Source organism: Colletotrichum tamarilloi, assembly GCF_030869305.1.
Source record: "Colletotrichum tamarilloi strain Tom-12 chromosome Unknown Scaffold_13.1, whole genome shotgun sequence".
In the NCBI taxonomy this organism is placed as follows: domain Eukaryota; kingdom Fungi; phylum Ascomycota; class Sordariomycetes; order Glomerellales; family Glomerellaceae; genus Colletotrichum; species Colletotrichum tamarilloi.
This window is the reverse complement of record NW_026849396.1, coordinates 320,169-342,106: the sequence shown is the minus strand read 5'-3', so window position 1 is coordinate 342,106 and position 21,938 is coordinate 320,169. Positions and strand designations below refer to the sequence as shown.

Below are 21,938 nucleotides of genomic sequence, written 5' to 3'. Positions count from 1 at the left end.
AAACACCCTCCACTCTCCCTTGGTCCCCTGAAAGCCTCGAGGCAAATTGCCTGCCACAAGGTTAATTTGCAAATTCCATTGCGCGACACGTTGCTCTTTTGAGTCGTCTCTGCGGTCTACCTGTGCGAAGTACAGTCCGGACACAACATCTCTCTGGGCAATCAGCAACTCGTTAGCAACTCGTCAGTGAACCGACCGTAACTGTGACATCTACAGCTTCATCTTCTCTGCGACTGCCAGAAACCAGACCGCACCCAACATCTCCAAACTGCCAGACTGCAAACAACGTCAACTCTCGCAACTCCAACACCCCATCCAACAAGTCAACCGGCAACCAACTAAAGACAAAAGACAGGGGTCGCTCCCTCCACGTGCCGGCCGCCCGACTTTAGCGCCTCCTCCCCAAAGCCCCCCCTTCTCCGCCAGCCTTCTTCAGGCCCAGCTACGACCAGTGGTCAGCCCAGTCCAATAAGGTGCCGTCCTATTTCGTACCATCGCCAGGTACATTGCAGCCAGCAGAAAATACGAGAAACCCCGCTGCGGAAGGGGGCTCATTGACACCAAAGGACCTCGAGGTACCGAGTACCAGGCACCAGTCCAGCAAACGGCGCAGCGCTTCAAACATCCGCCTGCCGCCACACACCTTGCAGTCTTCACTTCTCTTCCTTCGTTTCTCTCCGTGCCACTCTCGCTCTCGCCTTTTTGTCACCTTGTTGACCTGCAAGGTGGTTCGCATTTTGCATCCTCCTCTCCTCCATCTTTTCTTCTCCCGTCTTTCCTTGTCGCTGTTCTGTCGCGTCGCTGCACTGCATCTCTCATGCCTTCCGTCTGACGCAACTTGCAATAATCCCCATCCTTTCCTTCCCCCCGACGAACCCGGCCCACCACCGACTCCAGTCCCGTCGTCCGCCGCCGTCTCCGTCGCCGTACCCTCCGATCACCCGTCGCTTGGCTTCTTGACTTTGTTGCTCGTCACCCCTGTCACAACACCATCACCGCGCAACCATGAGCGAGCTGCCAACCACCGAGAAGGCCGTGGGCTCCAAGGCTCTTCACCCAGCCTTCTTCATCGCGTGCGTATCCCCATCCTCAGCCTCGCCGGGCCTCACTAACACTCCCACAGGAGCTGGATCTTCTTCTCCAACTTGACCATCCTCTTCAACAAGTGGCTGCTTGACACGGCCGGCTTCAGTAAGCACCTTCTACCCCATTATGTTGACCGTCACTAACCACCCACAGAATACCGTACGTCTCACCAGCCCAAACCCTCACTGCTCCCCACTAACATGCCCCAGCCGTGATCCTCACCTTCTGGCACCTCGTCTTCTCCACCCTGGCAACCCAAGTGCTGGCGCGCTTCACCTCCCTCCTCGATGGCCGCCACAAGGTCAAGATGACGGGCCGCGTCTACCTGCGCGCCATCATGCCCATCGGCGTCCTCTACTCGGGCTCCCTCGTCTGCTCCAACCTCGTCTACCTCTACCTCTCCGTCTCCTTCATCCAGATGCTCAAGGCCGCCGCCCCCGTCGCCGTCCTCTTCACCAGCTGGATCTGGGGCGTCGCCGACCCCTCCATGAAGACCTTCTACAACATCCTCCTCATCGTCGGCGGCGTCGGCCTCGCCTCCTTTGGCGAGATCGAGTTCTCCTGGATCGGCTTCATCTTCCAGATGGGCGGCATCATCTTCGAGGCCATCCGCCTCGTCATGATCCAGGTCCTGCTCAAGGGCGACGAGAACGCCCAGAAGATGGACCCCCTCGTCAGCCTCTACTACTACGCCCCCGTCTGCGCCGTCATGAACTTCTTCGTCGCCTACTTCAGCGAGTTTAGCAAGTTCAACGTCGAGGACTTTAACAAGGTCGGCTTCACCATGCTGCTCCTCAACGCCAGCGTCGCCTTTGCCCTCAACATCTCCAGCGTCTTCCTCGTAAGTGCCGTCTCTGTACTCTACCGACCCCTACTGACAGAAACCAGATCGGCAAGACGTCAGGCCTCGTCATGACCCTCACCGGTATCCTTAAGAACATCCTCCTCATCGTCGTCTCCGTCCTCATCTGGCACACCAGCATCACGGCCCTCCAGTTCATCGGCTACGCCGTCGCCCTCTTCGGCCTCGTCATCTACTCCACCGGCTGGGACCAGCTCAAGGCCTCGAGCGCCGGCGCCATCACCTGGTCCCGCGGCGTCTGGAACTCCCACGCCCTCGACGAGGGCCGCCTCTCGCCCCTCCTCCGCCGCGCCATCTTCTTCGGCCTCCTCACCCTCATCACCCTCATGGTCGTCATGGGCTTCGCCTACAAGGGTGCTTCTGCGCCGGCGGACTGGTTTGCCAAGGTGGGCGCCGTCAGCGCCTAGATGCGTTGACGCTTCTTTTTTCCTTTTTTCCATCATCAAAGCCTGGAGTTTTGGGATAGCGCGTCGTGTACAAAGAGAACATTGGGATCAGAAAATCATGGATTCGTGGCGGGGTTGATGTTTGGTTTTTGAACGCGCGGGTTTTGGGTGGTCTTTGGGTCTAGGCCGCCAGGTGTTGTAATATTGTATATCATGAGCAGCATGCATCACAGGCACAGCTTTAGAATACATGATCTGAACGACGTGCCTCCCGTCCCTGAACCCGCATGACAAAGTAGCGTCTACCGACTAGAAGCATCATCGCGATCCATTGACCTATCACAAGCTTCGCAACCTGCAGCCAAGGCTTACTAAACTATGGAGATCCAACCCGACGACCGCCCATCCCTCGCAGATCGCGTGTCATTGAATTCGCGCTTTGAAAGAAGCACCTTTCCTCAACGACATCCAGAGACAGAAGCGACCCAACCAAGCTTTACACCCCGGGTCTCAAGACCAGTCCCTCAAGATGAACTTCACATCCACCCTCCTAACCAGCCACGAAACCCTCTTCCACACCTCCACAACAGCAACCTTCCTCGCCGCCGCCGCGCGCGGCAAAGTGCCCAAACCGACCCTCGGCCGCTGGCTCGCAAACGACAGGCTCTACATCCACGCGTACATCAAGGGCGCAGGCCGGTTCCTCGCGCTGCTGGACCTCCCGGACGTCGTCGACTCTTCTCCCCGTCACGATGTCTCTGGTCACGATACTGGCTCTCCCACAGTGACGGCAACCGCGACAGAACGACTCCTCAACTGGCTCATCGACGCGCTCGTCAACGTCCGCCGCGAAGAGAGATTCTTCATCGACGTCGCCGCCCGCTTCGGTATCGACGTCAACTTGCCCGCCGAGCCCACCTCCGAGAGAGGCAGTAGTGCCCGCCGGCGGGTAAAGGACGAAGACAAAAACGCAGGCCTCCTCGCCTTCGAACGCCTCTTCACATCCATCGCCACCACACGTCCTCGCGGTGTCCTGCTCCCCTGGCTCGCCCCCGCCGTCCTCTTCTGGGCGACGGAGAAGTGCTACCTCGAAGCCTGGTCCGGCGCGAGGGACATGCTTCCTTCGTCTGTCTCTGCTACATCTGCCTCTGGCACCTCTGGAGGAGACACGGCCTTGGACTCGGACGGCGGCGCCCTGCGAACAGAATTCATCCCCAACTGGAGCAGCCCCGCCTTCAGAGCCTTCGTAGACGAGCTAGCCGCCATCATCGACGACGGCGTCGACGAAGCGGTCCGACTGCACGGCGAGGAGGCCGTCAGGGACGAGATCGATCAGGCTCGGCACATGTGGAGAGAGGTTCTCCTGGCGGAGAACGACTTTTGGCCCGAGGAGATGGAGGAGGGTGGTTTGCGAAAGGATCCCTCTGCTTAAAAGACGCCTACGTTCATCACACATGCTTCAGCATCATGACGCGTCCCTCACGTCCAGATATGCAGTGAATTAACTATGACATTACCCGATCCCGTGACCCTAGTAGCCAGAGCATCCCCCAGCTCAGTATCCGCGCCGCGAGCGCATGGTATTACCGCGGAATCCCAACGCCTATCGCTATGCTATTAAACGACCAAAGCAACCATGTCTTCCTCTTCATTATACAGAACCCAGCACTCAGACGGCAATCATCTGCGGTCCTCGCTCAGTCTGGTTCTCTCCCAACTCGTCGTCTCCATCCCCTGGCAGCGGCACAGACCGCGCCTGCGAGACATCTCCCTCGGCGACCGCCACCATAGTGCCGGCCACCGGCAACTCGTCATCATCTTCGTCTGCCGATACCTCCTTCACCGTGCAGGTAAAGGCGGGCTTCTCGACCTTTGGCGTCTCCTCGTCCGCTGCGTCCATGGCGTCTGCATCCTGAACAGTCTCTACAGCTGGAATCTCGGACGAGGGGATTATCTTTGGGTCGACACAATCGTAGAATAGCATAAAGACGTTACCCTGCGCCAGCAGCTCCTCTTCGTCAACCTTGCGGAGAGTGTCGTCGCTGAGACGCCACCAGTCCATCTCCGCATCGTCCTCCAGAGTCTCCGACTTGGGCGAGACAACCTCCTCGCCATCACTCGGCGGCGAGTGTCGGGGAAACTTGCGGTAGCAGACGTAGTGCCCATTTTCGTGACGACCATAGTGCGTGACGACGGCCCGCAGCTCGTATATCGGCCCAGTAATGAACGACTTGCGCTTGTCGCCCGCAATCATTGAGGACCGCGGATCCAACAGCCACTGCTCCTCTTCCTCCAAGCCGTCAGCAGAACCCGTCTTGCTGGCACTACCCAAACACCACGGACCCAAGTCCAACGTCAGAGGGAACCGGATTCCCGACGAGTTCTTGTACATCATGCCAGTGTTCTCGTCAAACACGGACCTGTTCATGTGGACGGCGAGACTATGCGGTGGCCGCGCAATGACGGCCTGCTTCGTCTTTGTTGATGAGACCTTGAAGTTTGAAGGGAACTTGCACTTTTCCGTGAGCGTCTTGTCCTCGAAATCGTCCTCTTCCAGCGCCTCCTCCACAGCCGACAGCCGCGACTTTGGCTCCTTGAGCTTCTGCTCGTCAGTGTACGACGCTTCTGCTCTCTCGACGAGGAGGGTCAGCAGCCTCTTGGCTTTCAGAAGCGTGCACTTTCCACACTCGACGCCCTCGATCGACTCAATATGGGCGTACGCGTCTAGAAGCTCGTACAGATCGTGGTCGTTGCCGCCCACATTCAAACTGAGCGTGAGGCAGTTGAAGGGGATCATGGAAAGGCCGTCAGAGTGTCCACACTCGACGCAGGCCACCCGCTGAGCAATGAGCCCCTCAAGGGGGTTCCGCAGAGACTTGGAAGCCGCGCTAATCTTGGAGGCCGTCGACAGACTCTGGTAGCCGCTGTCGTCGCTGTGCTGGCTCGTGGCAGTGTCGTCGCTGGCGCAGTCCGACTCGAAGCCCGACGACTTGATGGTCGCCTTAGCCACCTTTGCAATCTCCCTGTCCACCTCGTCGAGCAGCTTTGAAAAGTATTCCTGCGCATCCTGCTGCTGCCACGTGCTCATGTTCTTGAGGGAGCCTGGCGTCCATAACGTCTTGCCGTAGTTGCTAGCGCTGTTGAGGTCCTCAATCAGGTTCCGCAGCGTGTCGACGGCCTCGACTTTGCGGCGGTCGATCTCGGGGTCCTGGACAGGGTCGGCCAGGTACTTTGGGAACGGCTTGAGTGAGGCGAGCCCTTGGAGGATGCTGTTCTGGTAGCACGAGTTGTCGAGGTTCCCTAGGCCCGGCGGGTAGTTGCTGGAGCCCTTGAGGCTCATCATGGCCCCGGAGACGGACGACAGCCCTCGAATGCCGGCTTGCGAGACCGTCCCCATGATGCCTCCCTGTCTGTCCATGCCGAGAATCTTTTTCAGAAGCGCACTCTTGGCCGCATGTGTTCTGGCTTGGTTCTGGAGCATCGGCCGCGGAACGAGCGGCGGATGCAGCCAGGCTTCCAGAAGGGTCAAGGCGTCGTGGGGGATAAGCCAGACGATTACGTCCCAGAGGGTCCGAGAGGCGTGCGAGAGTAGGGTGGTCGGAAGGGAAGCGCCGAAAACAGAGACGAGCGCTGTGAGGACGAGGGCAAAGAGGGACACGACGACGCTCGGCTCCGTCAGCCTCGTCCAAATGGTCTCGTCGGCGTGAAGTCGTCGGTGGTAGTCGGGTCCGCCGTAGTGCTTGAATGCGGGAGAGTTCATAGTCGGGATTGTATACGGGTGCTTGTGGGAGTTGGAGCTTCAGGCGAGCTTCTGCAATGCTATTTCGGAGAGGCCACGCGCTGCCATGTCGAGAAGACGATTCGAAAGGTGTCCAGTCGTGGCGATGCTCGCTGATTAAGTGGTTGTGGGTGAGTAAGGCTCTGGAATGTCTGCACGGATGGTGTTGAGGCGTCGCGGCAGTGCTAGAAGGAAAGATGCCAAAGTTGAGCGGGACCAGGGGTTCCACAGGGGCAACGCTGCGACAAGGATTGGTCAGAGCGCGGTCCCAAGGCTTGTGATCGCCCCGCTTATCGTGATAAGATAGCGTGCAGGTCGATAAGGAATTTTATATCCCCCACACCGCGGCGAGTCTGGCGGTGCAGTCTACACCACAGAACTCGATACGATCGCAAAGATGGGCGCATCCAAGAAGAATAGACGTGAGCCTGCAGTCTCTCTTTTTACTATGACATCTGTCTAACACAAGCAGAACCCTCGCTCCACTCGAGAGCCGCAAGGCGGGCGACGGACGTCGACATCGACACCGACAAGTCTCTCAAAGAAGTCAAGGCCCCGGCCGCCGCGACCGACTTCCGGCCGTCGGTCCTCAACGCCCAGCACAACTCTGGTGTGTCCAAGAAGACCAAGAACCGCAAGGCGCAGATGAGCGCCAAGGCCAAGGAGAGGAAAGAAAAGGCGGCGGACCGCGCCGAGGCCATCATGGGGCGGACCTCGACCAAGACGGAGAAGAGCAAGGACAGGGCGCGGAGGGTCCAGACGCGGAGCAAGCAGTGGGAGGACATTAACAAGGGGGCCATTGCGGCCAAGAAGTTCCCCGACGAGGAGGACTCCGAGGTGGAGCAGAGGCAGACGAAGAGCAGGACCGTCGAGGTGGCTGCTGGCAAGGGCTGGGAGACGGACGAGGAGATGGACGGCGCTGATGATGATGTCGCCGCTGCGTCTGCGCCAGCTGCTGCTGCGCCGGCACCTCCCCCAGCAAACGACGATTTCGACGAGGAGATTTTGTAGTCCGTTGTCAGTTTCGGTTCAGGTTGCCCAGAGAGGTGGTCCTCGGGCTATGAGACTCATGATAGATACCCAATGATGACCATTCTGCATGCAGGTCCTTGAAAGTTTTCGAAAGCCTCGACGCAAAGTGCATGCCGCCCTTCTGCCTCAGTCGGTCACAAATTTGGACGCCTTGGAGGGGCCAAAAGCTCTGCGACAGCGCCAGGTCCACTAAAAACGCTAAACTTACAGGGCCACCCAGCGGGGAAACACTTGTGCAGTTCCGTCCCTCCGCCAGGGGACCTGAGGTGCCGTACCTTGCAGCCTCGATTTTCTGCCGGACGTCATCCAATTCACCATCCACGCCATCCACACAAACCACAAGATGCCACCCAAGCGCATGACCGCGAACCCGGTCAAGCCGGGACGCTACTTCCCCGGCAAGGCCGTCCCCCAAGAGGACTCATCAGACTCGGACGCGAGCGATGACGAAGAAAAGGCAAACGACGACACAACCAAGGCCCGCGCGATCAAGCCGCCGCCAAAGGCATCGAGCGCAGCCAAGATCGCGAGCAACGTCAGCAAAGTCAACCTCGACGAACGGAGGCGCGAGGCGCAGGACAAGGAGAACCAGAGGATAGCGCGCGAGAAAGCGGAGCGGCTCGCTGCGGAAGAAGGTTTCGTCACAGAAGAAGAAGAGGAAGAGGGGGAAGATGACGATGAAGGCGAAGAAGAAAGCTCCAGCGAGGAGGAAAGCAGCAGCGAAGAAGAAGCACCCCGCCGCCTCATGATCCGACCCAAGTTCATCCCAAAAAACCAGCGCAACGCAGCAGCGGCAGCCGCCAAAGGACAGTCGTCCACCAAAGACGACGAGACGCGCCAGGCAGAAGAAGAGGCCCGCCGCAAAGCTGCCGCCGACGCCCTCGTCGAAGAACAAATCGCAAAGGACCTCGCCGCCCGCGCCGCCGGCAAAAAGCACTGGGACGACGACGAGGCCTCGGGCTCCGACGTCGACACGACAGACGACCTGGACCCGGAGGCCGAACTCGCAGCCTGGCGCCTCCGCGAGCTGAAACGCGTCAAGCGCGAGCGCGACCGCATCGCCGAGCAGGAGGCCGAGTACGCCGAGCGCGAGAGGCGGCAGAATCTCACGCAAGAGGAGCGCGACGCCGAGGACGCGGACAAGATTGCCGCGCAGCAGGACGAAAAGGACGCCAAGGGCAAGATGTCGTATCTGCAAAAGTACTACCACAAGGGTGCGTTCTACAGCGAGGAGGCGAAGGCGTACGGGCTCGATAAGCGCGATCTCATGGGCATGCGTATTGCGGATGATGTCAAGGATCGCAGCGCGCTGCCGGAATATCTGCAGAAGCGCGACATGACGAAGTTGGGGCGCAAGGGCGGGACAAAGTACAAGGATCTCAAGAGCGAGGATACCGGACGATGGGGCGAGTTCGATGACCGGCGTGGCGGGGGTGGTGGTGGTGACCGGAGGAGAGGCGGCTTCGATAGGGATGTGGACGAGCGATTCCGGTCGGACAATGATCGTGAGGTTAACGGTGCCAACGCCATTCCCTTGGGTGACCGCAAGGCGCCTTCAGCTGGTGGTAGAAGTGATCGTGATAGGTATCGCGACGACAGAGACGACCGGCGTAGAGACTGGGACGACTACCGCCGTCGAGATCGGTCGAGGTCGAGGTCGCCGCGCCGCGACTCGCGGGACGACTACAGGGATAGGCGGAAGCGCAGCCCGTCACGCGAGAGAGAGCGCTACGACAGCGACAAGCGGAGGCGCGTGGACTCTAGATAAACCCACCAAAAGAGAAAAGACACTGGTCGTCATTGCAAAATGTATTAAGAAGCGTATCCTGATCAGGCTCACTACGAGCGCATGCTGAATATACCCTCCCAACCAAACTCCGAGGCCTTGAAAGAAAACCCTTTGCCATCGTAAACGTCATGCAGGTGCGCTTCAAATCTTTTTAATCTCCACCCTCGCGCGCTCAAACACGCCGTGGCTTACCACGGCCGCGGACTGGCCCGCGTCGGCCTTGGGAGGGAACAGCGTCAGGCGGGCGTACGTGCCGGCGCCGCGTCTCTTTGATAGGTAGCCCGGGTTGATCACGACGACGCTCTCGACGACCTAACATTGTCAGTATGATCCCACAGTATACAGTCGACAGACTCACCTTGGCAAACGGGGGCAGGAAGCTGGGCGCCACGAGCACATCAGGGCGAACGTTGACCATCTCGCCCAGCTTCAAATAACTAAGATCCAGCATGGCACCAGGCGGGATGCCCTCCTCGGTCCCCGTCTTGGGCAGCTTCTGGCGGTCCGTCGGCGGGAAGAGCGGGAAAAAGTGCCTCTGCTCCAACAGGTACCTGCTAAGCCTCGACAACAGCGACGGATCCGCGGGGCGGCCGCCAACGAGCTCCTCGTGCCGCAGCTGCCAGAGAATATCCTGCGACGAGATGCCCATGACCATCTCGTTGACGGACAGCGTCATCGGGTTGGTGACGATCCTCGCCGTCTTGGGGAGGCCGAGCTCCTTCTTCAGGACCGAGTCCTGCGGCCACGAGACGTGCTTGTCGATGACGTCGCGCACCGAGGGGACGAGGAGGATGGTGATGCTGGGGTTGGCGGACACGAGGCGGTTCAGGGCCGGGGAGAACATGTACTTGAAGACGGTCGACATGGTGGCCGTGTCCGGCTCGATGACGGCTTCCTCGGGGAGGTCAAAGTCGCCTATCGCAATTAGAGGGTGCTCGCTGTCGATGAACGGCCCCGTCAGCACCAGTGCGTCCGCGTACGTGTCGGCGGCTTGGTCGCAGAGGGCGTGCAGCGGCTCAAAGTCGAGGTTGTCATCTGCCGTGTACGGGCCGGAGGCGTAGAGAATGTTGAGGGGCGCCGGGTCTGAGTCGGTGTCCATGGCGTCGGGGTCGCCTCGTAGTTTCTCGCGGTGCGCAGCCAGTGCGGCCGGCGTCGAAGCCGCGTTGGGCAGAAGAGGCACTTCAAGCACATCCTCGACGACAAACTCGTTGCCCGAGGTGTTGATGCCCCTGAGGGCCACAATCTGGCCGGGGAAGAAGCTGTACCCCTTGTTGCGCATGTTAAGGGGCGCTCGCAGACCACCGCCCACCCGTCTCGACATCTCTAGCACCAGTGACGCCGCGTTCAGCTTTCCCTCTGGCGCATCCGAGGCGATGCGTCCCACGGCAATCACCTCTGTCGTGCTCTGGCTCGCCGCGTTGCCGAATTCTGAAAAGTCCAGCTTGTGGTAGTCCTGGATGATGTGCATAAACTCGTCTATCCTGTCATCGAGGATCTCCGACGCCTCTGACAACTTCATCGCCAGGGGCTTGTACGCCAGCTTCTTCTGGTCTGACGCCGCCGTCAACTTGATGCGGGGTTCGGGGTACGGGCAAATTGGCGGCTCGGGAGCGTCGAGGTGGTCGTTAAGCACTTCCACCGTCTCGCCGGCGTTCTGTCGGTCGTTGAACGAGCTGGGTCTGCCATCGTCAGTGTCTGTGTGAAGTGTAGGGCCTGCGTTCCTACAGTGACATTGCGTTGAGCTGCTCCTCCATCTTGGAGGCGCCCTTGTAGTCTGGCGAGCTCGAGGGGATCTCGGCCTTGACCCGCGACATTGTCGGCGTCTCATGCGTCTTCTTCCGCAGACTGCTCGGCTTGTTCAGCCTCCCTGAAGCCGGCGTACTGGGCACCAGTCCATCCAGCATGCCAAAGACGTCGCCGCCGCCTCTTCCGGCTCGCGGGGTGCCGTGACTGCGCTTCTCCGTCTTAATGTGCGTCTGCTGTCGGTTGCTCTTCTCCAGTGCGTCCTGGATATCCTTTTTGAAGTTTCGCACGTGCACAATGTCGGGGTTCATGGCGTCCATGTCCATCTTGATGCAGAAGGACTCCCATTTGTAAAAGAGGTCCTCGGCGGACAGGTCGTGCAGGCGCAATAGGGACTGCAGTTCGGTGAGAACTTCAGGCTCAAGAGCCTTGTCTCCCGAGGTGAAGAACTCCTTCAATTCCGCTTCCGCCATTGTTTCTGGTGCTGTTGTACGTGCCGTGAAGTTGAGCGCCGGGAAGTTTGACGACGGAACATTTAGGTGGGACGCGACGAGCGCGTCTTGGTGGGATGGCGCGTAAAGTGTTGGCGGGGCATACAGTGTGGGAAAATTTGGCACGGTTTTGCGACGACACCTCGTGGACGAGCTTCTTGCCCGCTAGACTCTTGATTTTGGTTCTTCTATCCGTACTTGGATACCTAAACGTGCTTCGCTACCACTCGCTGATGGCATCTCCCCAATAAACCCCTACCAGACAATATTGTTGCGAGCCCAGTCCTCCTGACGATCGGCCTCCTGCTGTGCCATGTAATCCTCCGTGGCCGTTCTGGCCATCCGAGACGGAGCGAACTTGACGACGGCCTCCGTGCTGACCTCATACTTAACAGTACCGTCCTTGTGCTTGGCGCCGAGGTCCGCCATGCCTCCGGTGAGCTGGTCAAGGTAGGAGCGGTAGTTTTCGGACTTGCGGATGCTGCATCGGGTCGACTCCGACTCGGAGTGGGCGGTCAAGGACGACGCATCCCTGAAGTAGCGCAGACAGCCGGGGCACTGCAGCTTGGCATTGTAGTGCGAGGCCGCTGACTTCATGTGGGTGATGAGAGCGCCGCTGTTGGGGAATGTCTTCCTGTTCTGGTGTCAGTATCTTGCCATGCGGTTAGGGAAGGGGCCACGAACTTGCAGGACGGCTGCGGACACTTGTACTTGCGCGTGAGGGTGTTGTAGTACTTTCTAGGATCGAAGAGCCGGTGAGACGGATTATTCACGTCGTCCACGACTGTCTTCTTGCCATCGTCCGACTGCTGGATGCTCTCCAGGCTCTCAGCGACATCCTTCAGATTGGGAAAGTCCTGGGGCTTGAAGAAGGACGGATGGGCCATGTAGGCCTTGTCGTCGAACTCGGACTGCGCGTCCACAGTGGATACGGCATCGAGGTTGGACTGCGCCTCGAAGGCGGACTGGACGCTGGGGTGGGACACGGGGAAGTAGTCTCCGAACTGGGAGCCGCTGCGCTTCTCGAGCTCATGGGAAAAGGTGAGCTTCTTTGCGCGGTTCTGGTCGACGTCTGCGCGGCGAATTCCCGGGCAGTCGTCATGCTCGAGGTGTCTCATCCACCCAGCCAACCGGACAAACTTCTTCTGACAGCCGGGGCAGGTGAGGCTCTGCTCCTGAGGGTGTGCCTGTTCTCGTTAGTCCATGTTTAGTGCTGGAGATCCGGTTGCACTCACCTCCAGAAGATGCTTGTTCAAGGCGTCCTGGCTGTTGAAGTCGCGGGTGCACATGGCGCAGTGGATGTGGGTTCCTTCGGTCAGCATCGCCATGCGCTTGTGTCCCATCAGCTCCTCGAAGCTGGGGAATCTCCGGCTGCAGACGCTACAGAAGACGGCCTCATGGGGGGCCGGCTTGCGGATCAGAGGCCTGCTGGACGTGCCGCTGGTGACAGACATGGTGATGATTCGAAGCAGTGTGATTTGGAACGAGGGTGAATTTGAACGATTAGATCTTACTGAGACGAAGGTGGCAGGTCTTGTGATGAAGATGGTTCGCTGAATATTCTCTGTGGCGGAGAGGAAAGATGGAAGAGATTCCGATGCCGCTGGTGATTTTATAAGCGAGAGGGTTTGGCTGCGTGCTGAAAAGGAAGGAGAGACGTAGGCAGAGGGAAGGAACGAGTCACTCTTGGCCCCTGTTCAATGACGGGTGCGAATCTGTTCCGTCTCCTATGAATGCGTCTACTTCAGTTGCCAGGACCAAACGCAAAGGTCCCCTCTACAAGTCGCGTCGGCGACGTCGTTTGGCGAGAGACAGCGCGTGTGTTGGCTAGCCATCGTCGTCAATGTGTATGGCTGTCTAGGGCCCATCTCTCGGCCAAGAAGTGGGAGTATCTCCGCCATCACAAGACACACCGACTTTGGACCATCAGGCGTCCTTGAACGATTCACCTTACGAATAAACCTTGAAAATGGCCAAGCAGAGCCGAGCGACGATATCACGGAGACTTCGGTCCTTGGATCAACAAACACAACATATATCTTCAAGGAATGGCAGCAGACCGACCCCTCGTCAATAGAGACCAAGACGTCTCCAAACACAACAACAGAGACTATGGGGAAAGGGATTCGAGCAGTCAATGCAGTTCTCATGAGATTAATATAGGATCCTCAGCCGAACCTTGTGCAGTTGGACCCCTCGTATATCTCGTGTCCAGAGTCCAGAGCTACGAGGAAACCAACTATGGATGGAAAAGCTGCTCGCTGGAACGATGAAAGATGGCACAGCTTCTTGGAAGCCTAGGTGCGTGAAATTATGCTGCCCCCATTCTGCGTCTGGTTCTCGCTAATCATTGTGGGCATCCCCAGAGCCCGGAAACTTGAACCGCAGGCTTTGGCTTTGGTCGCCATCAGTCGGAAACCAATTTCTAATTAGACTACGGGAATTCTGACTATTGAACAAGTTGAAGATGTGTGGTGTGTCCAAACAACATCGGACGGCGGATCATCAGAGCATCCTACGATCTGGCGGGAGAGGGGGAGCACACCTGTCCACACCAAGGCATCTGAGACTCTGCAAGAGCATTTAATCGCCTCCGAGCACATCTGCCCCTTGCCGCACCAGAACCAAATCCCAAGGCCCAAACTCGTCTTGGAAATCCACGCCTTCACATGCTTCGTAGCATCGCAATCGAAGTTACGACCCCGGCACATATGTCTTGAACAGCCAAGCTTTGGAATCGCCATGTGTCGTCGAACCGGAATGCCGATGATGCTGGCCCTGTCTCGGGTGACTCAGATACAGGCCGTTTGAACCGCTCCCTGGGGTCGACGTTCCCAGTCTGCCAACCACCGAAATCCAGTCAGCTGCAACGGCGAGACAGGAGTGTCTGAGACAGTCTGACGTTTCTTTGGCGTGACCTTTGCCATCCAGGCAAGCGAACCCCTCCACCTCACCCAGAAGCCTATGGCGGTCATCGAATACAGGGTTGCCAAGAAGGAGTTCTTCAGGATGGCGGCTGTTCTGCGACGGACCTTTCATGCCGGACGCAGGCAAAGTACGAGACTCCTTTACATCGAAGCAGACATCGAGAACGCCACAGTGATGGCGTGAGTTGACGTGTAACCACGCCTTCCGCGCCTCGCCATGCAAGTGCCCAGATCAGATCGATCCATCTATCCTATCCGAGACACTGCAACACCATCAAGTCAACTTAGAATACAAATAGGACTCATCACCTCGGCATCGCTCGCCAGCGCGCGCCTCGTCCCTCGCCCAAAGATTACAAAATCTTTGCCGCCTATTCAGTGGCCCTCTCCACCAGAACAAAGGAAGGCCGCTCACCAGCCTCCGGCACTAACTTCGTCTGGACATACTTGATTCAAAGAACGAGCCCACCAGCCACTTGCTCCCACAGTTTCCGCGGAAAGACGACAATCGGGTGCGCAAATCTAGACCGGAATCCACCAAAGCAGCGTATTGCCGTTTGGCTATTCTTTTGGTGGCTTGATTCTGCGCCGGCAGCACCGCAGCCCCGGGTTCATCAACAAAGCCACCGGGTCGCTTTCTAGACAAAGTCGGCGATCTCTCTACCCGCTTGTCGACATTCCCGCTAGCCATTGAAGTTTGACCTGCCGGACTGAATAGTCTTAAGGAGAAGGCCCGCCCCTTTTCGTGCTGGCGACCCGCCGTGAGGACCACGTACGAAAATAGGAGGTCGGACATATCGGAGCCCCTATTCAAACATACAAATAGCAACCTCACGGCAAACCCGCACCTCAATTCACAATGTCCCTCGCCCAAAAGCTCAAATGGGAGGCAACAAGCCGTCCCACCTGCGAAATGCCTCTCCCCTTCCTCCCCTTCGTCTTCCTCGCCCACTTCACCCAGACAATAACTTCCGTCCTCACCACGGATGCCCACCGCACAACAGCGAGCCTCTCCAACCACCTCGAGGGCCTGCGCCTTCAGGTCCACGGGCCCGAACACACCTTCCACCCCTTTTCCCGGTTGCCAGCCGAGCTCCGCCTCAAAATCTGGCAGCACGCCTGCGACCACCCGCGGACGCTCCTCGCAACACATGCGCCGAACCCGACTTTACTTGCAGTGAACCGTGAGGCGCGGTACGAGGCCTTGCGGCGGTATACACTCGTCCGGCTAAACACCTGGGGCGACAGGCGGATCTACATCGATTTCTTGCGGGACAGCATTGCCGTCGTGGAGGGCAAGGGTGGCGGCGGATTCCCTGTTCGCGGGGCGAGGCACGTCATTGTCGTGTGCGAGGAGCCGTTTCGGAACCCGGGTTCGTGGTTGAAGTGTCGGTACCGGGCTGGGTTGGAGACCTTGACGCTGGTGCTGAGCGGGACGAAGACAGGCAGCAGGATTCCTGCGCCGCTTCCTGAGATCCGGGAGCTGTGTACGCCCGAGGAGGTTCAGCTGCGGCTTGGGTACTTGAAGGAGGAGGCGGATAGAATAGGGGAAGAAGTGAGAGAGTTGGCCGAGGGGTGGGGGAAGACGCGGATCCGCGTGGGGGAGTTCATCTGAGCTCCAGAGGCAGAGACAATAACGGAGACGGAGGACGAAGCGTAATGATCCATCGACACGACATCACAATACCCATTTCCATGTAGTCAATCTTCTTGATTCTAAACTCGTACACCATCCTACAAACCCTCAGAGCTTACTCCATCCAAGATAAACCTCCCCGAGCCTCAACTGCTCAGCCGCCTCCTTCACCATCTCCTCCACAATCTCCCCCGCCGGCTGAATCCTATCGATCGCGCCCGCAACCTGCCCCATCAGATGCGGAATCTCAATGTCCTCCCGCCCCTGCTCGAAATCATGCTCAATCGGCACCGTCCCGCCCTCCGTCAACCTCTTAATCTCCTCCGGCCGCGCGTGCCACCCGCGGATATACTCATTCGTCTTCATCCTCAGCGGCCGCCCGCTAATCACCAGCGTCCTCTCCGTCCCCTCGAACCCGCACGACACCACCTCCTCCTTGTGCTCCTGGCTACAACCCGCCTCCACGCTCGCCACGAACCGCGTGCCGACCCACACGCCGACGGCCCCCTGCATCAGCGAACTCGCCAGGCTGCGGCCGTTGTACATCCCGCCCGCGGCGATCACCAACGCCGTGGACCCCTTGAGCATGGGCGGCTTATACCGCCTCGCGACGTCCACCACCGCGGGGATGAGCACCGAGTTCGCCACGTCTCCCGTGTGTCCGCCCCCTTCGCCCCCCTGCGCGCAGATAATATCCACCCCCAAATCCAGCGCCTTCACAGCGTGCTTCGGATGCCCGACCATATTCATGACATAAATCCCCGCCGCGTGCAACCTCTCAATCACTTCTTTGGGGGGAACCCCCACGGCGCTCACAAACAACCGCGCGCCAGAGGCGATCGTAATGTCGATGAGCTCGTCGAGCTTGCCGCCCGTGTAATCGTGGTTCGTCTTGCGCGCGTTCCCGCCGACCTGCGGCAGCGCGAGGTCCACGCCGAACTGCAAGTCGGGGGACTTGAAGTTCGCCTTCATCTCGGCAATGATCTCGCGGAGTTGGTCGGGGGTGTATTGGAAGCCGCCGATGACGCCTAGGCCGCCGGCGTTGGAGACGGCTGCTGCCAGGGGGCCGCCCGAGGTGCGGGCCATGCCGGCGAGGAGGATCGGGTGCTGGATGCCCAGGAGCTGGGTTATGGGTGTTGTGATGGGGCCGGAGGGTGCCATCTTGACTATGGTCTGTCTTACACTGGTCTTGGCGAGGAGTTGTGCTGGTAGTCGCTCTCTGGTTCTCAAAATGGCAAATGGCGCATAGAGGAAGCGTAAAGTGATGTACAAATCAAGAAAGCGCAATAAACAGCCAAGAGGTTGGGAATAAAAGGGAGCTCAATGACACGCCTGGAGCTAGTAGTCGAGTAGTCGTGCCGAAGCACCTAGGTAAATCCGGGGTGAAGAGTGTGGGGTTGGGGGCGATTGGGGGGAGCTCTTTGCGGGGAATTCACACCGAGGCAATTGCCTTGTTGGGACAGCAGCTCGCCCGCCCGTGACCCCGACCCCTACCTCCGGCCCCCGAGCGGCCTGAAACGGGCAACCACAGCGGCATGTGAGTCGGCCATTCTCTGCTCCGTCCTCCGTCCGACCGTCCTTCCGTCATGGATAATAGGCCCAGCAGTCACGACATCACGGCACGAAGGGGGAAAAAAGTCAAATTGAGTGCGCCGCGCCATGCACTGCTTCTATTGAAATGCTGCCCTCATCTCCCTGCATTGGTATCGTTATGACATGATTATCGTTGGCGTCGCCCAACTAGTATACAATAAGAACCACGTTGTACACGTCCCCTGGGCACTCTGGTCTATCGAAAGCTCGGTAGACGCGCCGGGACGAACTCCTCGGTCCGTATGTACTGCTCTTGTGTGGTGGACCGGATGACGGGCGCGTCGTCGCCGTGCGTAGACCTCGGCGGCGATCTTTGACTCGGAGAGTCTGACACGTAGTCCACCTCGTCACTTTTGGCGTAATCCACTTCGGACGCTGCCCGCTCCTCGGACGTCGGCTCCTCCCCGGCTTCGTGCAGCCCCCGTTCCGACGCAAGCTGCAGCGCCGCCTGCCGCTTGCGTTCGACCTCGTCGTCCTCCTCTCTCCTGATGCGCTCCTCTTCCCTCTGCAGCTCCTCCATCGAGGCCTCCATGGACGGCGCGACGGGCGTATCCGGCGTCGTGGGCCCGCTCGTCGAACTCCGCCGCACGCTGGGACTGAGCATGGAATGGCTGGAATCGATCGTCGCCCTCGACACCGTCCGCGATATGGGCCGTCCGTCGGCCCGCCGCTTGCCCTTGCTCGCCTTTGTCCTACTGCTGCTGCGGTCGTCTCGGACCTTGTCCAGGACCATGAACTCGTCGTCAAACGGCACGGCGTCCTCCTCACCCTCGCCGTCGCTGGGGAACAAGTCGCCCCGTGACCGGTACGAATCCGACGACACCCCGGACCCCGTCGTCCCGCTGCGATTTCTAGTCTTGGCGGTCCGGCTCTGGAAGACGTCGTGGCCGTCGTTATCATCGTCGTCATCAGAATCGTGCGCAAGCAGCGGCTCCGTCTCGCCCATGCCCATCTCGCCGTGCTGCCGCGGGTGATCCTGCAAATCCGCCGCGCTCGGCTTGTAGCGGAGCGTCTTGCCCAGCTTCCACGGTAGCTTGCCCAGGAACCCAATGGGCTGCGTGCTGGGGATCACCGTCGGATCGGACTCGAGCGCCTTGCTCCCTCTGCCCCGCGTGCCGTAGCTCATGCCGCGTTTTCGTTTCGGTTGATCCTGCTGCACCTCGCCGCCCCCCGTGTTGTTCTTCTGCTGCGACCCCGTGCCCGCGAGCAGGCGGTCCCAGTCGTCGTTGCCCCAGCCGCCCAGGAACCCTCCGTCCTGGTCCTCGGCGTACCAGTCGTCGTAAAAGTCGAAGCTGTATTCGGCCCTCCCGCCCGCGCGATCTCGTTCCCGTCGCCTCCTCGCCCGCTCCTCGCGGTCGCCAAGACACGGGTTGGCGCATTGCTCCAGGGAGGCGGCGAGGGAGGCGAGACACGGGTTGATGTAGTGGTGCTGGAAGCTCCAGATGCCGGCGGCGGCGTTCTCCGTCACCTCGCCGGCGTTGTGGGAGATTTGGTTCCATCGCTGGCGCAGCCGCGGGTCCTCCAAGAAGGCCATGGTGGTGATGGCTGCTGCAGGGTGTCGAGGGATGACGTCGCGGGCATCAAGAAGGGAACCAAAGGGAAGGAAGCGGATTTTTAAACGATCGGCGCGGCCTCGACCCGGGGTGCAAGCAAAGGGCAAATGTCGAGGCCCTCGTTATCGAATTGCTGGTGATGGATATTCAGTTGAAGAAAAGTCCAGAGGCGAAGGGAGCCATGGGACGTGGATTGGGCGAGTAACGGTTGGTTTCAAGTGCGCCGGAAACAAAAGGCAGCCTCACCTCAGCTGTCAAAAGTTGGGCTCAACATTCCGCTGGTTGCAGCAGGCGGGCGCGGGCGCGGGCGCGGGCGCAGGCGCAGGCGTAGGCGTAGGCAGTCAGGGTGGCACTCCCTCGGGGGCCCTTGGGGTTCGCTGCAGCTGCGGGTGCGGGTGCTGATGCAAGCCCAGTGCAGTGGACTTTCGGATTGTCAAGGTCCATGGGCCATGGCAGGTGCGGTGGCACTATCTGTGGCTGGTAGCCCCTTATCGCAGACTTTCCGGACGGATAAGGCACCCCCAAGGCACCTTTGGGTGGGATTGACTTTGTGGATCCGGGGAAATTGCAGACCTCCCGCCAGGTTGCTGACCAACTGTGGCTTAGCCTCTGGTGAGACCCCTGGAGATCGACGTCACCCCTTCAAGGTATCGGGAATGCATCGTCATTTATAAACTTTGGGCCTCGCAACATTTGACTTTGGGGTACAGTCCCCGAGACTCTGTAAACTTTGCCAAACAAAAGCACGTGGAGATTGATTGTATTCCGAACCACTACAGACGCCGAACGCTGCTAATCTAGACAGAGCTTGCCAAGGACCATCATCATCTCAACCCCTGTGCTTGTTTGCTCATAGAAATCATGACTGCCATGCCCCTCGTGCCAGCCAAACCCATTGAAAGAGGTCAATGAGTGCCAGGCCAAGAATGCAGCGCACAAAGGTCCTAAGAGAAGACCGACAACAGCGCATTCATCTTTGCCTGGCAGAACTGCCCGACTCGTGAAAGAACACGGCCAGTCTTCTGCTTGAGAGACACGTGCTTCTTCTTGTGATGCCACATGGGCAAGATGGCGGCCGTCTCGCTGGTGGACTGGGCATCGAACGCAGGCCCCACCGGTGTAGCCCCCGAAACGCTCTGTCCGGATTCCTAGTGGCCGTTCGTTGCAGCTTGGGGTACTGGTGGTCTCTCTGGACCGTAGGGTCTGGGGGGTTCTGGCTCTCCAGGCTGGGGCTCCTCCTCCGTATCATCGTCAAACTCGCTCGGATCCTCCTCGCCCTCCTCCTCCTCGTCGTCCGAGTAGTCGCTGCCGTCCCCGTCCATGTGGCCGTTGCTGTCCGAGTAGCAACTCTCCAGTGTCGCCGCTGCTCCGGGCGGAACCTTGCGGCCCTGCTGCTGCATCTGCTCGATAATGCTTCTAAGCTTCTCGGCTCTCTTGATCGCCTCGGCCGCCTTCTTGCGCCAGTCCTCGCGCTCCTCGGCCATGCGGATGATGTTGGCATTCGTCGCCTCGTGTTTGCGCTTCATCGTCTCGTTCTCCTTCTCCAGCCGCTTCGTCTTCTTGGACATGTCCTCCATTTCCTTCCGAAACGTGAGAAAGAGGTCGTTGCTGTTGTTGAGCGTGTCCTCAACCTTGATCTGTCAGCAAAAGCTCAGCCCAAACCTCTGCAACTTTTCATCAGTCATCATACCTGCTTGAACTTGTCCACGTAGACGTTGAGTTGATTCCGAAGCTCCGTCTCCGTCTTGGTAAAGGTCTGAACCTGCGCCTGGAGATTCCGCGCTCTCGTCGACTCGGCCTCTGCGAGCTTCTTCTCTCGTTCGTAGCGCGCCATGTTGTATTGCACCTCCAGCTCCTTGGTGCGCATTGTGGAGTGGAAGTGCAGCTCACGCAACTCGTACTGCTCAATGAAGGACTTGAACCGGTTCTTGAATCTGCAAGGGGTTAGTCCAGCGCAACAACGACGGCAAGTGACATACAAGGTGTCAACGCTCATGTCCACAACCTGCTTCCGCGGATGGTCCTTTTCTTCTTGAATCCCCTCCAGCTTGGCAAGCAGGGCCGCGTGCTTCTCATCGTACGCAGAGCTGTTGTGCTTCAGGTTGTCCTGGAGGGTCTTGTTCTCGTTCTAGGTACACAAGGTCAGCCGTGCCCCGTCCGCTGGCGAAGGGGGGCCGCAAACCTTGTACTTATTGTTGTCCCGCTGCAGTTCGCGACAGAGCTTCTCGAGCTTCTCCTTCAGGCCGACCGTCTTGCTGAGCTCGGTGCGATTCGCATCCTTTTCCTTTTGCAGGGCGTCTCCACGTTTCTTGTTCTTCTGGTTCTCGCGCTCCACACGGCGCATGTCGGCTAGCAGTTCGCTGGACCGACGGGTGAGGTGCTCAATCTTTTGCAGATCGCTCATCTTTGCCACCTGTTGGGCCAAATCGCGGTTCGCACGCTTGACCTCGCGCTCTGTTGCCGTTAGCCCCGCCACTGCAGAAATAGAACCCCACGAACCGCCAGCACGAGAGGCTCCCGCCTGCGCCTGATCATGACCATGACCGTGACCGTGACCGTGATCATCGTGGCCACGACCTTCGCAGACTTGGGCAAACGCGCGACTCGGCCCCTCCGGCCTCCAGGAGGGGTAAGGCACGATGGGAGGCGGTACGCACCAATCTCAGCTTCCTGATCCTTCTCTCCAGCTGATTCTTGCTCTAGCTGCGAGATGCGTTGCGCGAGCAGCTTTGCAGACTCGTTCGAGTCGACCGCCTTCTTCTGCTTTCCCTTCTTCAGGGACGCCGGCGGGTGGGCGTGACCATCTTGACCGTTGGACATGTCGGCGTCGGCCTGGCTGAGGGGCATTTACTCGGCGGGCAGGAGGGGTAGCGGTTTTATGTGTTCCTTCCGTGTCGTCGGCGACGAATTCGCATCCGAGTTCGATCGATCGAGCGGGTCGGCGTCGCAAAAACGAGTCGTCGTGGGCGTCAAGTCGGGTCCCTGGTTTCCCCGCGGCAGTCTCAACCGCAATGTTCGGAGCCAGCAGTCGGTTCGTGTGCTCTCGTCGTCGGTTTCCCCTT

General features: G+C 59.2%; 10 protein-coding genes across 10 annotated transcripts; 5 read left to right on the top strand and 5 right to left on the bottom strand.

The window, feature by feature from the left end:
* Nucleotides 1-1,005: 1,005 nt before the first annotated feature.
* CTAM01_05220 (triose-phosphate transporter) lies at nt 1,006-2,355 on the top strand (the record flags this gene model as incomplete). The annotated part of the gene is made up of 4 exons (XM_060521250.1): nt 1,006-1,073; nt 1,124-1,191; nt 1,296-1,927; nt 1,975-2,355. The coding sequence occupies 4 exons, from the start codon at nt 1,006-1,008 to the stop codon at nt 2,353-2,355; spliced, it is 1,149 nt and encodes a 382-aa protein (XP_060384056.1).
* Nucleotides 2,356-2,863: 508 nt separating this feature from the next.
* On the top strand, nt 2,864-3,766 carry CTAM01_05219 (uncharacterized protein; the record flags this gene model as incomplete). The annotated part of the gene is made up of 1 exon (XM_060521249.1): nt 2,864-3,766. One exon carries the CDS (start codon nt 2,864-2,866, stop codon nt 3,764-3,766), a length of 903 nt encoding a protein of 300 aa, XP_060384055.1.
* Nucleotides 3,767-4,003: 237 nt separating this feature from the next.
* Nucleotides 4,004-6,094, bottom strand: CTAM01_05218 (ubiquitin carboxyl-terminal hydrolase; the record flags this gene model as incomplete). The annotated part of the gene is made up of 1 exon (XM_060521248.1): nt 4,004-6,094. One exon carries the CDS (start codon nt 6,092-6,094, stop codon nt 4,004-4,006), a length of 2,091 nt encoding a protein of 696 aa, XP_060384054.1.
* Nucleotides 6,095-6,509: 415 nt separating this feature from the next.
* On the top strand, nt 6,510-7,123 carry CTAM01_05217 (uncharacterized protein; the record flags this gene model as incomplete). The annotated part of the gene is made up of 2 exons (XM_060521247.1): nt 6,510-6,534; nt 6,585-7,123. The coding sequence occupies 2 exons, from the start codon at nt 6,510-6,512 to the stop codon at nt 7,121-7,123; spliced, it is 564 nt and encodes a 187-aa protein (XP_060384053.1).
* A 364-nt stretch (nt 7,124-7,487) lies between these two features.
* Nucleotides 7,488-8,912, top strand: CTAM01_05216 (micro-fibrillar-associated protein 1; the record flags this gene model as incomplete). The annotated part of the gene is made up of 1 exon (XM_060521246.1): nt 7,488-8,912. One exon carries the CDS (start codon nt 7,488-7,490, stop codon nt 8,910-8,912), a length of 1,425 nt encoding a protein of 474 aa, XP_060384052.1.
* A 162-nt stretch (nt 8,913-9,074) lies between these two features.
* On the bottom strand, nt 9,075-12,621 carry CTAM01_05215 (DNA polymerase alpha/epsilon subunit B; the record flags this gene model as incomplete). Its single annotated transcript, XM_060521245.1, has 7 exons — nt 9,075-9,245; nt 9,292-10,606; nt 10,659-11,235; nt 11,294-11,337; nt 11,427-11,801; nt 11,852-12,354; nt 12,403-12,621. 7 exons carry the CDS (start codon nt 12,619-12,621, stop codon nt 9,075-9,077), a joined length of 3,204 nt encoding a protein of 1,067 aa, XP_060384051.1.
* A 2,332-nt stretch (nt 12,622-14,953) lies between these two features.
* On the top strand, nt 14,954-15,709 carry CTAM01_05214 (uncharacterized protein; the record flags this gene model as incomplete). The annotated part of the gene is made up of 1 exon (XM_060521244.1): nt 14,954-15,709. The coding sequence occupies one exon, from the start codon at nt 14,954-14,956 to the stop codon at nt 15,707-15,709; it is 756 nt and encodes a 251-aa protein (XP_060384050.1).
* Nucleotides 15,710-15,838: 129 nt separating this feature from the next.
* On the bottom strand, nt 15,839-16,891 carry CTAM01_05213 (2-nitropropane dioxygenase; the record flags this gene model as incomplete). The annotated part of the gene is made up of 1 exon (XM_060521243.1): nt 15,839-16,891. The coding sequence occupies one exon, from the start codon at nt 16,889-16,891 to the stop codon at nt 15,839-15,841; it is 1,053 nt and encodes a 350-aa protein (XP_060384049.1).
* Nucleotides 16,892-17,519: 628 nt separating this feature from the next.
* Nucleotides 17,520-18,857, bottom strand: CTAM01_05212 (uncharacterized protein; the record flags this gene model as incomplete). Its single annotated transcript, XM_060521242.1, has 1 exon — nt 17,520-18,857. One exon carries the CDS (start codon nt 18,855-18,857, stop codon nt 17,520-17,522), a length of 1,338 nt encoding a protein of 445 aa, XP_060384048.1.
* Nucleotides 18,858-20,024: 1,167 nt separating this feature from the next.
* Nucleotides 20,025-21,723, bottom strand: CTAM01_05211 (myosin-like coiled-coil protein; the record flags this gene model as incomplete). The annotated part of the gene is made up of 5 exons (XM_060521241.1): nt 20,025-20,513; nt 20,567-20,810; nt 20,856-21,004; nt 21,059-21,322; nt 21,376-21,723. The coding sequence occupies 5 exons, from the start codon at nt 21,721-21,723 to the stop codon at nt 20,025-20,027; spliced, it is 1,494 nt and encodes a 497-aa protein (XP_060384047.1).
* Nucleotides 21,724-21,938: the final 215 nt, after the last annotated feature.